We start from the raw sequence: 12,640 nt of genomic DNA on the forward strand, positions 1-12,640 counted from the left end.
AAATAAAAAGCAGAAATAATCGGTATTATTTGCTCAAAATGATAAAAGTCAAAAAATGACTTTAATTTTTTGACTTTTATTATAAAATGCATAACCGGTACGGTCTCTGCTTTTCTGCATGTCACTCACGTTTCGCTCTGTCGTCGGTCGCATTAAATGAACTTCCTGTTGTTATTACTTTTGTCTTGTCTCTGCACTTCATGAGCACTCTACCTACCTTCGTCGTGAATATTATTTCCATTAGTTTTTTTTTTTTTGTTGTCAACAAACTCGTAACTTGTAGTTTTCAACAACAGCTTTGGTATTTTTTTTGTATTTTTTCTATTTTGGTTGTTTGCTTTTATTGCTGTTCTTCGTAACTATTGTACGTCTAGTTATTTGATATTATTGTAGTTATTGTTGTCAGTTGAAGCAGCTGAAGTTGCCTGGAGCGATGTCATTTCATTTCAGTTTCCTTCGCTTCTAACTATTCATTCGTTTATTCATTCATTCGCTCGTTTGGCACCCACTTCTTCAGACAAGCAAAATGGCAAATGGAGGTATGCGAAAAATCTTCAGAATAAGGAAACTTCATTCCAAAAAGGCACATACATATATGTATGTACAGTGACGAGCAAAACTGTAACATGGAGTAACACTTTTTATTTCAGCTGTCGCTATCTTTCCAAGTTCTAACGACATTCATACTGTTGTTGTATATTTTTATTGGTACATCTTTGCTTCCTCTGGCATAACGATTTGAGGTCAATTCAACAACATTAACAAAACCAGCAGACAAAAATGTAAATTAAGGCAAATGTTACACTTTTGCACTCATATATTTTTAATAACTTTTTGCCAATTTTCACACAAAAAAAAGAATTATTAACACAATGTTCAGTACGCTTTTGCTATATTTAGTTCCTGGTTGCAATTTGGCATACCTAATGTGTATGTCTGTAAAAATTCTGGAGGTATAGCCTCCCATATATCCTTGGTGTGCTTTCACAGCTCATGTACTCCATTGGACGGACTTGGATACTTATTAAGATGCGATTTTAGTTGATTTCGCAAATTCTCGATGAGATACATGTCCTCGGATTGTGGAGGTCATTTCAAATTAGCAAATTTCTGCTTTTGTTCCAGTCTTTGCGAACATGTGCAGTGTGTTTTGGTTGATTTTTCAGCAGAAACTCTAATTTTTTCGACTACATAGTTCAAATTTTGTTAAAATATGAACAGATACTGTTCCTTACGCATAATGCGTACTAACGGACCAACAATATTTTTGAAATACAACCCCAAACTATTATTGACCGACCACTGTGATTCACAGTTTGCCTTACATGATGCGCTTAGGCTTAATTTGGGCCTTTGATCCAATACCATGCCCGGCCATCTGATTGAAAGCGATTAATTTAGTCCTGTCAGTCCAATTAACCCTCAATTAAATCCTAAAAATGTGTTTTTTATTGCATTCTGTAAGGCCTAACATATCCCAATAGGCAACGGTCCGGTTTTCGTGCGATGCAGCAAAACACTGCCACACTCGCACATGTATTTTGATCAAATTTGCTTTTTTCTTCTTTTATGATCCATTTTGCTCAATTTTGCAATTTTTCGCCTCACTATCTACTGATTTGCATTCAATTTTAATACCTTAAGCGCTTCTGTAGTAGTGCCTGCAGCGCTACTTGCTACTAAGTTCACAAGATATCGGACTGTAATATATTTTGACAGACTTCCTTTGTCCTTAGTAACACTTTAGGCTATATTTTTTCTCAGTCTAAACATTTTCATGTGACAAACTCCACAATTTTTTGCCACTTTCCCTGCGGTCCCGCCTTTTCGCAGTAAATCTATTATTTACATTTATGTTTCCTGATTCACCATATTATTTATTGGTGATCACTTCTTGAATAAATTACAATACAAAAAAAAATCATCTGACTTCCAACTAAGCAAAAGATAACTGTAAAATGCAAAACTGAGAGTGAGTGCAAAACTGTAACATTTGCCTTAACTTACATTTTTGTCTCCAGGTTTTTTTATTGTTGTTGGATTGACCTCAAATCGGTATGAGAGCGGGAGTAGGGGTGTACCAATAAGAATATACAACAAAAGTATGAAAGTCGTAAGAACTATGAAAGATAGCGGTGGCTGAAATAAAAAGTGTTACATCATGTTACAGTTTTGCTCGTCACTGTATATACCTAATTCTTTGAGAATCTTAAAATTTTTGCATTCGAATAAGCGTATACATATTAGGGTGGGTCTTAAAAATACAACTTTTTTGGGGTCGCTAACAAGGTTTAAAATATTTAAGCTTTTTTAGTCGACAAAATCTTGGCTTGAAATCTTATAAGACATATTACTGAAACTTATTCATATACATTCATAAACTCGCTGAGTTGTAGCTGGTCAATGTCAATTTTGTCCCAATTTTTGTGATTAAAAAAAATTAAATTTTTTTAAATATTTCTTTTTAATTATGATATTTTCGTAAATGTCGTTTTATTGTATGTTGATATTTTTACGGTCCACCCTAATAAATATATATGCACACATGTTCATCTGCTGCCAGTCCGAAAATGATTTTCGATCCATGTTTCTATGTAATCACTACCAAGTTTATTCAAAACCAATTTTAGTAATTCTATATTTTCATATTCAGGTTGATATTCACATTCATTGCCTTATTCATATCATATTGCCTTTCGCATTCGTATTTCTAGCACACCATTAGTTTGCATTACTTCAGTAAGTTAAAAATCTGCAACTCTTCGACTATTTATATAAGACTTCTATTTCTTTCAGTTTTTTTTGGTTTCTTTGTTTTTCACACACTCTGCTTCATTAAAGCAGTAGTTGAAACTTTTCGAGTAATTATCTAGTTATATTTTCCGCTTTTGTCTTTCGTCTTTTGTCTCTCACCTTGTGTACTTCTATTACCAGATTTAACAGCACAGAGAGTTCTACAATCTCGACAAACCAAATACGCATTTGTATTGTCAATAAGTTTTTTGTTTTTTGTTACTCCATACAGCATTCTTTGTTTAACTTTCTCAACTTGATTACACCACAACAAGCGGACATACAGAGAAAACTCGAAAGCGGTAGAAAATGTGGAATAAAGTTTCAAATTAGAGAAAGATTTCACCATGAGAAGTGGAACTGTCCTGTTTCTTTCATTGTCCATCCATAGATGCCGAGTCGAATAGTCTTTTCAATTAAGCGTCGTTGGACCGCTCCTCTCTCAGATTAGTAGTCGGGGTAATATAACCGGACACTGTTTGATGGGCGACACGGGGAAAAGTTAGAATACCCCAGCAACGATTTTTGTCGCAGTTGCTGTGACGAGGGAGAGCTGGAGAGCACCAAACATTATCTCTTCTTTTTCTTCGATAAATCTCCATCTCCAGCCCCGGTGTTGAAACCATTTAATTGGTGCTTTTTTTTAAGCATCGCAATCTCTTCGCATTCCTGGCTTTAAGCCTCTCGTAGCCTCTTCTGCAGTGACAATAACAGATTGGAAAATTAAAGCCCACTGCTTCTTTTTAGCCGGTCGATGAAGAGTCTCCTGTTTAGGAAGGTTTGAAAAAATTCTTTACTAACATAAAATCTGAACACCAAATTAAAATAAACCGTCGTGAGACTTGCAGCTTAATAAGCATACTTTGGTAAAAGTTTCCTAGCCGAATAGCAAGCCATCATTTTTCTTTACTCATTTTTACTTACAACTAAATTTTCAAAATTGTATTTGATAAAACCTACATACATATATACGGATGTATCTCCAATTGCCTATTAATTTATTTTAGGGTTCAACAGTAAATTGTTTCTCAATAAAAAAATAAAAAAATAGCAAGAACTATTACCAAAATCTAGCGATTATTGTTTTTTGTGTTTAGTGTTTATACTGCAGTTTAAAAATGCTGATTTGCTTGTTCTTTTGCACACTATTTTAATAAAGCAACACAACTTACATTTATAATCGTTTCTCTCTCCTTTCTATACCTGCAGTGCGGACGAAGGCTTCGATGGCACCTACGCGACCAACGTTGTGGTAAGGAATAATGGCTCGTGTCTTTATGTGCCGCCCGGTATTTTCAAATCCACCTGTAAAATCGACATCACATGGTTTCCATTCGATGATCAACGCTGTGAGATGAAATTCGGTTCATGGACATATGATGGCTTTCAGGTAGGCGAAATTGTAATTTGCTTATACATACATACAAAAAAATTTTTGCATTGAAATTAAACGTTTTTCGGAAAAAATCTTTTTTTTTATTATTTTTTGTTTATTGCGCCATGAGTGGTGTGGAGAAATAAACAAATACTAGCAAAAAAATAAACGCCAGCATAAAAAGTAACACAACAAATAAAATCAACAAAGCGATATACCCATACAAACGCTTGGTTTCAAAAGCAAATACAAACATACATATCTATGTATTTACTAAACTACATACACGGATGCATTCAAGCCAGCTGTGGCCATATCGATCGCCCTATAGACGACCGCCAATCATTGGTCAATTCATGCGTATTTTTTATTGCTCTGTTATGCCATTTTCATTCCGTTGAGTTACCAATAAATAAATAAAAAGTCAACCGGCAGTTACAATTTGAAGGCATCGCTTATCACTTTGCATGCCGTCTCATGTCACTCATTTCTTATCACCAGCCACGCCAGACTATACAGAAAACAGTTCAGTTGTAAATAAGCAAACTGAATCAATAAAGCCAATGTCAAGGGTATCCTTTTTACCGCAGGAGCTCTGCTTAGTCGCCAATTAACACTTTACCTGTAAGCGTTTTTTTTCGTTCTACTGCCACTTTATTAAGTCGACAGCTTATGGCAACGTCAAGGCCTCGTACTCATTCCACTTTCCACTGTCCAATACAATTTAATTGTCTATCGAATTAATTCCATCGCTTTTAATTTGAAAAATTGCTTAAGGCCAGAAAGAACAATAATCATTACAAGTGCAAAATAATCGACAAACGCTGGTAGCATGAAAGCAAAAAGCAGCGTGGAAATAACAAACAAAAGGCTGAAGTGATAACCGATAGCGAACCAACAAACGCATTTGAAATGAAAAAACAATTTCATCGTTGTAATTTGCGTAATTATATTTAATGGTTTTCTAATATGCCCAATGTAACAACAAATAATTTTTTGCGCGCGCGCGGTAATTTGTTGTAGTCGATTAGCGTGTAATTGCCGTTTTTATAGTTCTGTCAATTTTGACAGCCAGTGCATATTTTGGTGTTTTCGGATCTTTTTTGTATAACTTCTATATTACGTATTTAAAATGTTGTTGTTGGTTGTAATTTGGCTGTTGTAAAAGCATACGTGCATACATATGTTTCACGCTTCTATTCGATTAGGCTCGAAAATAATTATGTGTTAATTGGCTAAAACTAAAATGACAGCAGGGTGTCTAAAATTTTATTACAATAGGGCAAATAAATGATTAACTAATTTTAGATATATAAAATATGTAGGAAAAGGCCCTAAAATTTTAAAAATAGGTAACAAAAAATGGATCTAAAAAACAAAAATAGGCAAATAAAACACTTTTATTTTAGAAATGTTTATTTTACAAGAAACCCAAAAAAAATTAATTTTTTAGTCACCAAACTTGAGAAAATTTTATTCTATGGCAATTGAGAAGTGCATACGCAAAAATTTCATGAAGGAAATTTATGAAAATTTTTGAGCATACAGGGCTGTATAGCATACATCTAGGCGCTTTAGGTAGTTGCCTAAACCATACTAAACGTGCGCTAGACGTGAGCTGATATAGGTGGTGCCAAATTTAATTGGAGATTATTGAACAAGGGTATTGGACCACGCCCTCTACTACTTTATTAACGCTTATAATTGCCTCCAAACCTTCATTGACTGAAAAAACGGTTTTGAATTTTTCCAACACCATTTTGGTAATAGGCCACTGTCCTTGTAGAAACGACTTCTAAATTTTACCCAAAATATTTAAACATTGTTTGCACTGCTATGTATTTCTAAATACTAATTTTTCCCAGCGCAAGTTTTGAATATGAGAAGTTTTTTTTTTTTACAGGTCCTCCCCTCGGCAGGCAAAATATTATTATTTTTATGTGCATTGGGGCTCCATGCCTGAGCGCTTGGAAGCTCTACCTACGTTTTTCGGCATAGTACAAAATTAATAGCTTAATCTTCATTGATGGGACGGCACGGTAAATTCTCTCCTAGCCGCCCAATGGCCCCAGCGAAAAATCTGAAACAGAGAGATAATTTTTCGATAAAATCCGTCAGTCTGCTGAAAGGAAGCATTTTGTCATGGCATGTCCAGACGCCTATAAGTATTCCATTAAGACTACAGCACCGTTCAAAGCCACAGTATTAGGATTAGCTCTCTTTACAGGAAGCAGACTGTGCTTATAACACTGGTGCCATAACTGTAAACCCTATTATTTGTGGAAAGTGACATCAGAGAAAACGTTTAGTTAGTGGGACGGATAACTAGGCGACCACACAATCCACTATTCAACCAGCTTTCCGCTACTTCCACTAAATACTTTCTTATAGTTTATTTATTTTGTGTGCTCAAAAAAAAATAATCTGAAAACCTTAAAGTGGTATCAATTTTGGTAAGGCAGTCGGTATTCATCGCACACAGCACACTCAATTGCTGTGGCATCCACTTGTAAAACAAATAACAGATACAATGGTGTGGTACACAATGCAACACTGCAGTACCACTGTGTGGAAGATAAAAGTAAATTTGTAGCTTAATCTTTCGAATATCGTTACAAGGCTTGAAACTCTGCCAAAGATATTTTCAATGCACTCAAATCGACATGAAGGCGGTGCACTGTTAGCAGTTGACTGCTTTGTGGCAGCTAAGTGTTGGCTCAAGGAAGTGGCACTCACTGGCAGAAATCCATGCGTGGATTTACACATTTGCCAACTAAGTAGTAGTTATACATAAACACACACATACCTTATTATACATATGTATATTTTATGTGTGTAAGTGTACGTAGCACATTAGGGTTGAACCTATGGAGGCAGTGGAAGTTGTTAGCTGTGAGTTCGATTATTTGCATCCGCACTCAGTGCTACTATAACGGCTGTATCAAACAGGCACACACACGCACGCAATTTCCTTCTTCTGCACTTAGCACTCCACCAAACCGAAATGCGTAAACTTGGCATAAATATTTGATGCTGACTGTTTGTTGCAGCCGCAAAACAAATTCGGTTTGTGCCAAAGTTACTAAAGTTGAAAGTGCGATATGTTGCGGTCGCTGCGCGCTCCATCCAGCTAGCGTGTGACACTTCTTGCCACTATTCTCAATTTAATTTTTTTGGCATTGACGTTTTTTCTAACCAAAATAATTCGATTGTAATATTTCACGTGCAAACTTTTTTGTGGCAAAAAAAAGAAACGGACACAAAACTGTGGGCGGCCCAGCCCAAACAGGTCTTGGCTTACGCTGTTGTGCTGCGTGTTTTGCTATTATTGTTGCACGAAACGCCTTCGGCATGAATAATAAACTTTGTCGGTGGTGGTGCGTATGTGTTTTGCGTAAATTTCATTTGTTGGCTACACAAGTGAGTAGTGTGATATTTTGACTTGCCAGGTTTCTCCCCCCCCCCTCCTGCTGCGAAAGGCACAAAACGATTTGGCTACCGGCAGTGATTTGAGCGCCGCACGTAACTGGAAAATATTTGCACTTTGTTACGATTTGCTTTTAAGTGTACAGCAAACAAATGAAAATATTTACATATATTTATATTTGTTAGTTAGCACGGGGAAGCTTCTTATCCGACCTTGAACATTTAACTAAGGAAATTAGAAATGTGGTTTGGCAAACCCGGAGCTGGAAAGTACGCCTGCAATGGTTTTTGGTAAATGGCCAAAAGCTTAAAAAAATTTTAAAACAAATTTTAAATATTTCGATCAAATAAAATTAAGTTAAAAAATATAACAAAGTGAAGTAAAATAAAAGGATATAAGTAGCGTTTTTCATGATCTTGAACACGAGGATTCAAACTCTGCCAAATTGAAACAACCAATGCGTACTGTAAAGTTATTCTATGCAAACAACACACAAGGAAAACAATTCAAAAATTTTTTTCTTTGTAGAAAAAACATTTACATAAATATGTTTAAGCGGGCGCACATGTCGTCGGCGATACTGCAAAACGGTCTATGTTTATTAGTACCCTTGGCACTTAGATGGCCTCTTACTTGCACCGGAATGCATTTGTAAATCGTTACACCCAAATAAATGAACGACAAAACTGTTTACCTTTGCCTGATGAAGATGAACGATTGCCAGAAGCGATCAGACACAGTTCGCAGATCCATTAAGCACCAGAGGCAATAAGTGACATAGAACGTTTTGCAGTATCATCGACGTTTTATTGTAATTTTATCCACATAACGGTTGTTTGTAACAGACAAAACGAATCGAGACAGATATAGGCAAATGTATACATAAATGATCAGAATGAAAAGAGAAGTCGATGAGGCCATGTCTGTCTGTCTGTCCGTCCGTCCGTGTACGGTATTTTCGAAAAAATCCAAAAACTACGATATTTCAGTAAATATTCAATGTAAATTGTTGAAAATTAGTATGTGAAGTAGAATTATGGTAAAAATTAATATTATTATGAAATTTAGGGAAATGGCGTGACCCCGCCCACTTATGATGAAATGCCGTATCTCAGTAGCCGCTGCACCAATCCTTACCAAACTATTTGAAATTGGGCAATAAACACGAAAAAAGCGATAAATCAATAATCGACAAATCAATCAATAAGCTAATTCACTCAAAATCGATGATTCCAATAATCACTTTGCAGAAAATTTTATTAATATAAATTTTTGAATAATGGGTGTGGCGCCGCCCACTTATGGCCACAAATGAGTACCTCGTTAACCGATTCATTAAATTCGACCAAAACTGGTGCACCTTATATGGAAAAGTAATTTGTTGAAAATTATTCAAATCGGAATAAAATTACACCCCCTTCCCGTATAACGGTAAATTTCAAAAATACGAAAACTGCGATATTTCAAAAACTGAGGACACTAATTTACTCCAAGTTAATGCTTACAACAATCTCTTAACAATAAATAAGATTGTTATTGACTAAGGAATTGGGCGTGGCACCGCCTAATTTATGACTACAAAGGTCTATCTCGGTAACCGCTGCATTGATTTCTATCAAACTTGTTTCAATAAGTCAGTTACCGAAATCATTTGAAATCTGGAAAAACACCCCTATTTATCATGCAAAGGTAGTTGATAGAAAGTTTAAGCGACGATATTTGATACCTGCGCCGGGTAAATAAAATTCAGCTTCGCCCGAACTTCTACTTCTTTACTTGTTTCAAACTAACTTGTGTTTAAAGATGGACTAGGACCATATTGTGGAGGGTTCAGGGTCTATAAGAAACCTATTTTCATTGTTTATTCGAACCTACCTACAACTTTTAGTATGTTTGGTTTCGGTTGTAATGTCGCGCCGTACAACTTAAAGGTTTTGCTTCGTTCAGAGCAGCTCCGCTTGGCCTAGCACAGAGTATTCGTTTATACAGCAAGCGTTGCAGAGCCAAGCTGATCGAAGATTTTCGCACGCAATTGGCTACAAAAGTTATCACAAAACTTAGTTTCAGTGGCAAGCGGCTAATTATTGGTTTACTTTGCTGGAAAATATTAATGGATAAATTAATTTTTGTTTAATTAATTCACTTGGTCAGTTAGCTTTAATTTTTGCACTGAAAATCTGTAAATAACTTCCGAATGTCAGTTAGCTCACCACTGTAAATCAATTGGTAAGAATTTTTTCATGAAAATAAGTTTATTACTATAAAATGTTTTTTTTTTTGTAGTGTAAAATGGGAACTTTTTTCGTTTCGGACTAAATGAATTAAATAATTTCAATTGACAGCAATTGGAATATACATAAAAAAATTATAAAAGTGTTGTTAGAAAAAGCAGCAAGCAGAGTTCTTCACGAAAAAAAGTATACAAAATTGTATACAAAAATAGCTTATCCGTAAATTTTTCGAGCCGACAAAAAACGTACCCGCATATGTAGATGTGTTGCAACTTACTTTTATTATTATGTGGCATTGAGTGTTCGACCAGTTAAAAAAAAAATCGTTAGGTAACCATTTATACATATTTTCAAAATATTTATGTTGGCGCTCAATTTGCGAGCCTATTGCTTCGTACAGTTGACGCTGTATCACGAGATCTGTCGATGAAACGCACTCCTTATTTCCAAGGAATCCATTTCTCTCCCTGCAAAACATGTACCTCCTGGAAATTTCATTCCAATTATTTTACTTTTTAATCGTTTTTTTTAGACGCTACAGGTGATACATACACACATATTACCCCATTGAGCATATCGAGCCCTAACCGCCAAAATAACGTAAGCGACATATTTTTCAAAATTTTATTTTTGATGCAGAAATGCATCTTGATGCTCTAGGAATAGTTCTGCACCAAAAAGAAAATTTTGAAAAAAATGTCGCTTACGTTATTTTGGCGGTTAGGGCTCGATATAACCTTGCTAATGTATTGACGAGGACTTCACATCACTAAAAAATGTACAAAAAATTTGGAAACAGAACTGCAAAAACTTAATGGAAAAATGTAAACAAATTTACATGCTCATACATATGTACATACATATGCACAAATGCGTTTTTGTAGCATCACACCTTTTATTAAGCACTAAATATTGAACTCCATGGCATATTTTTGCCTTAATACTTATGTATGTATGTATATGTATGCGCTCAGTTCGGCATTCATGCACGTACGCCGATTTTTATGTACTCATTTATACCGGAAATCCGGCTTAAAAATTTATTCATACCCATGGGACGAATCAGAGGCAAAGTTGAGTTTACCGTTATTTACAATTTATGCACCATGGGGGGGGGCACTAAAGTAGCATTGGCCTCCATTAGAGGTCCATCGGATTTCCAATTGGCTTTTTTCACGTGTTTGATAGTAACGATTGTGTGTGGCGTGCGAAATTGCGCAATTAAGTTTAACACAATTGAAATTTTTCCTTGGAGCATTGACGCTCACTGCGCTGGGTAGTGGCAAACTTTTTTTGGCTGACGACGAAATCAGCAATATTTTGGCTACTATTGAAAGATAACTGTGAAAAGCAAAATTTTTTGCTTTGAAGAAGGTATTGAAATGTTTGAAAATTTTTACACGACCAGCAAAGGTTGGGCAATTTAGTGAAGTTGAGTTTCCTATACACTGCTGGTCCTTAGTTTAGTGAACAGTTTTACGGAGCTAATAAACTTGCATTGGGTCGGTGCTAGGCGTGAAAACTTGTTTCCTTGATGCTTTTAATGCCTAACGAGTCGCCTGGACGGAATTTATAATCACAACCAAGGTTGTGTATGCCTGCAGAAAGCTGCTACGAAGCATCTGGAGCGGTTGGTCATTTCCAAAAATGTAAAAATGAAGGCATCCTTCTTGACGAATTGGGCTTATCACTCAGCGAAGAGAGGCAACTTCAGGAACTGTAACCGACTATATGGAAGAAAAAGAACTCGTCAGTAAGGCAGAAAGGCATCGTTCAAGACTTAAAAATCCGATTGAAAATGTTTCAAGTAGTACTTTGTGGCCTACCATCTTAATCTTACCTTGCCCAACCTGGTCATTAGAAGGTGATGAGACTGCGTATAAGCCAGCCGAAAAAAAATTAAGCCTTCAAGTAGCAGTAAATGACAGTAGCAATTAGTTCAATAAATTGAAACACCTAGAACGGATGTATTGAGTAGAAAATCTAGCGCTCTAAGAGAGTTTGAGTACGTTGCCTAAATAAATTTTTAACATAGCGTTCTTTAGTTTGAAATGTTTGAATATTAAAATTAATCAAAAAAGAACTGAAAGATAATTATGCAAACGAATGACTTAAGACACGAACTTTTCTTGCATAAAAAATTAAAAATTGTTCCATAAAGGGACATTCCACCCTAATGATAAACAATCTGGCAGTTTAAATGACTGAGTCTTCCTCTGGTTTCTCACTGAAATGATTATTCGTCCCAACACGTTAAGTTCGCAAAACTTTTGTTCTCGTTTGGTTCTTCAGCAGAACATTTTCCAGGTTTTTTGTCCTTGAAAACTTTCTCGATACTTTCGCTCTCATTGGCAAAGCTCCCAAACATTGCATTCTCTTTCTGTTCTTCTTGATAACATTCCCGAGAGTTTTGTTCGCATTTTGTTCTTTACGGAAACGTTCCCGAACATTTTATTCTCATTTCGTTTCCATTGAAACTGCTCTCAATAATTTTGTTGTTACATTCGAGATAGCAATTGGTTCAGCAGGTTAATACCTTGAGCATTCTTTCTTTTCTCTTTGTAAAGGAAGTCCCGGTTATGAAAATGTGGTTGCCCAAAACTTGCTTAGTAGACTCTGGGAACTTGCTTTCCACCTTGCAGCCTAATAAATTGCCACATATCGATACCCAGCACCTACCGCCTAACGTTCCTTAATGCCTTAAGTGATAATTGCATTTTATTCAACTCATCCCAACACACCTGCACGTGCTCGCCATTCCCACGCACGTGATTAATGTATTAAATACTTTACACTTGGAGCACGCAAATGAAG

The 12,640-nt window shown here is 35.8% G+C and overlaps 1 protein-coding gene across 1 annotated transcript in view; it reads left to right on the forward strand.

Annotated features, from left to right (window-relative positions):
• LOC118749528 (neuronal acetylcholine receptor subunit alpha-7-like) overlaps positions 1 to 12,640 on the forward strand; it is a gene marked incomplete at its 3' end in the record, with an annotated part of 101,499 nt that overhangs the window by 28,114 nt on the left and 60,745 nt on the right. The window contains 1 exon segment of the mRNA XM_036484335.1: positions 4,003 to 4,183. Coding sequence (XP_036340228.1) covers positions 4,003 to 4,183 — 181 coding nt within the window.

Source organism: Rhagoletis pomonella, unplaced genomic scaffold, assembly GCF_013731165.1.
Source record: "Rhagoletis pomonella isolate Grant_MI unplaced genomic scaffold, Rhpom_1.0 Rhpom_scaffold_00018, whole genome shotgun sequence".
Classification (NCBI taxonomy): domain Eukaryota; kingdom Metazoa; phylum Arthropoda; class Insecta; order Diptera; family Tephritidae; genus Rhagoletis; species Rhagoletis pomonella.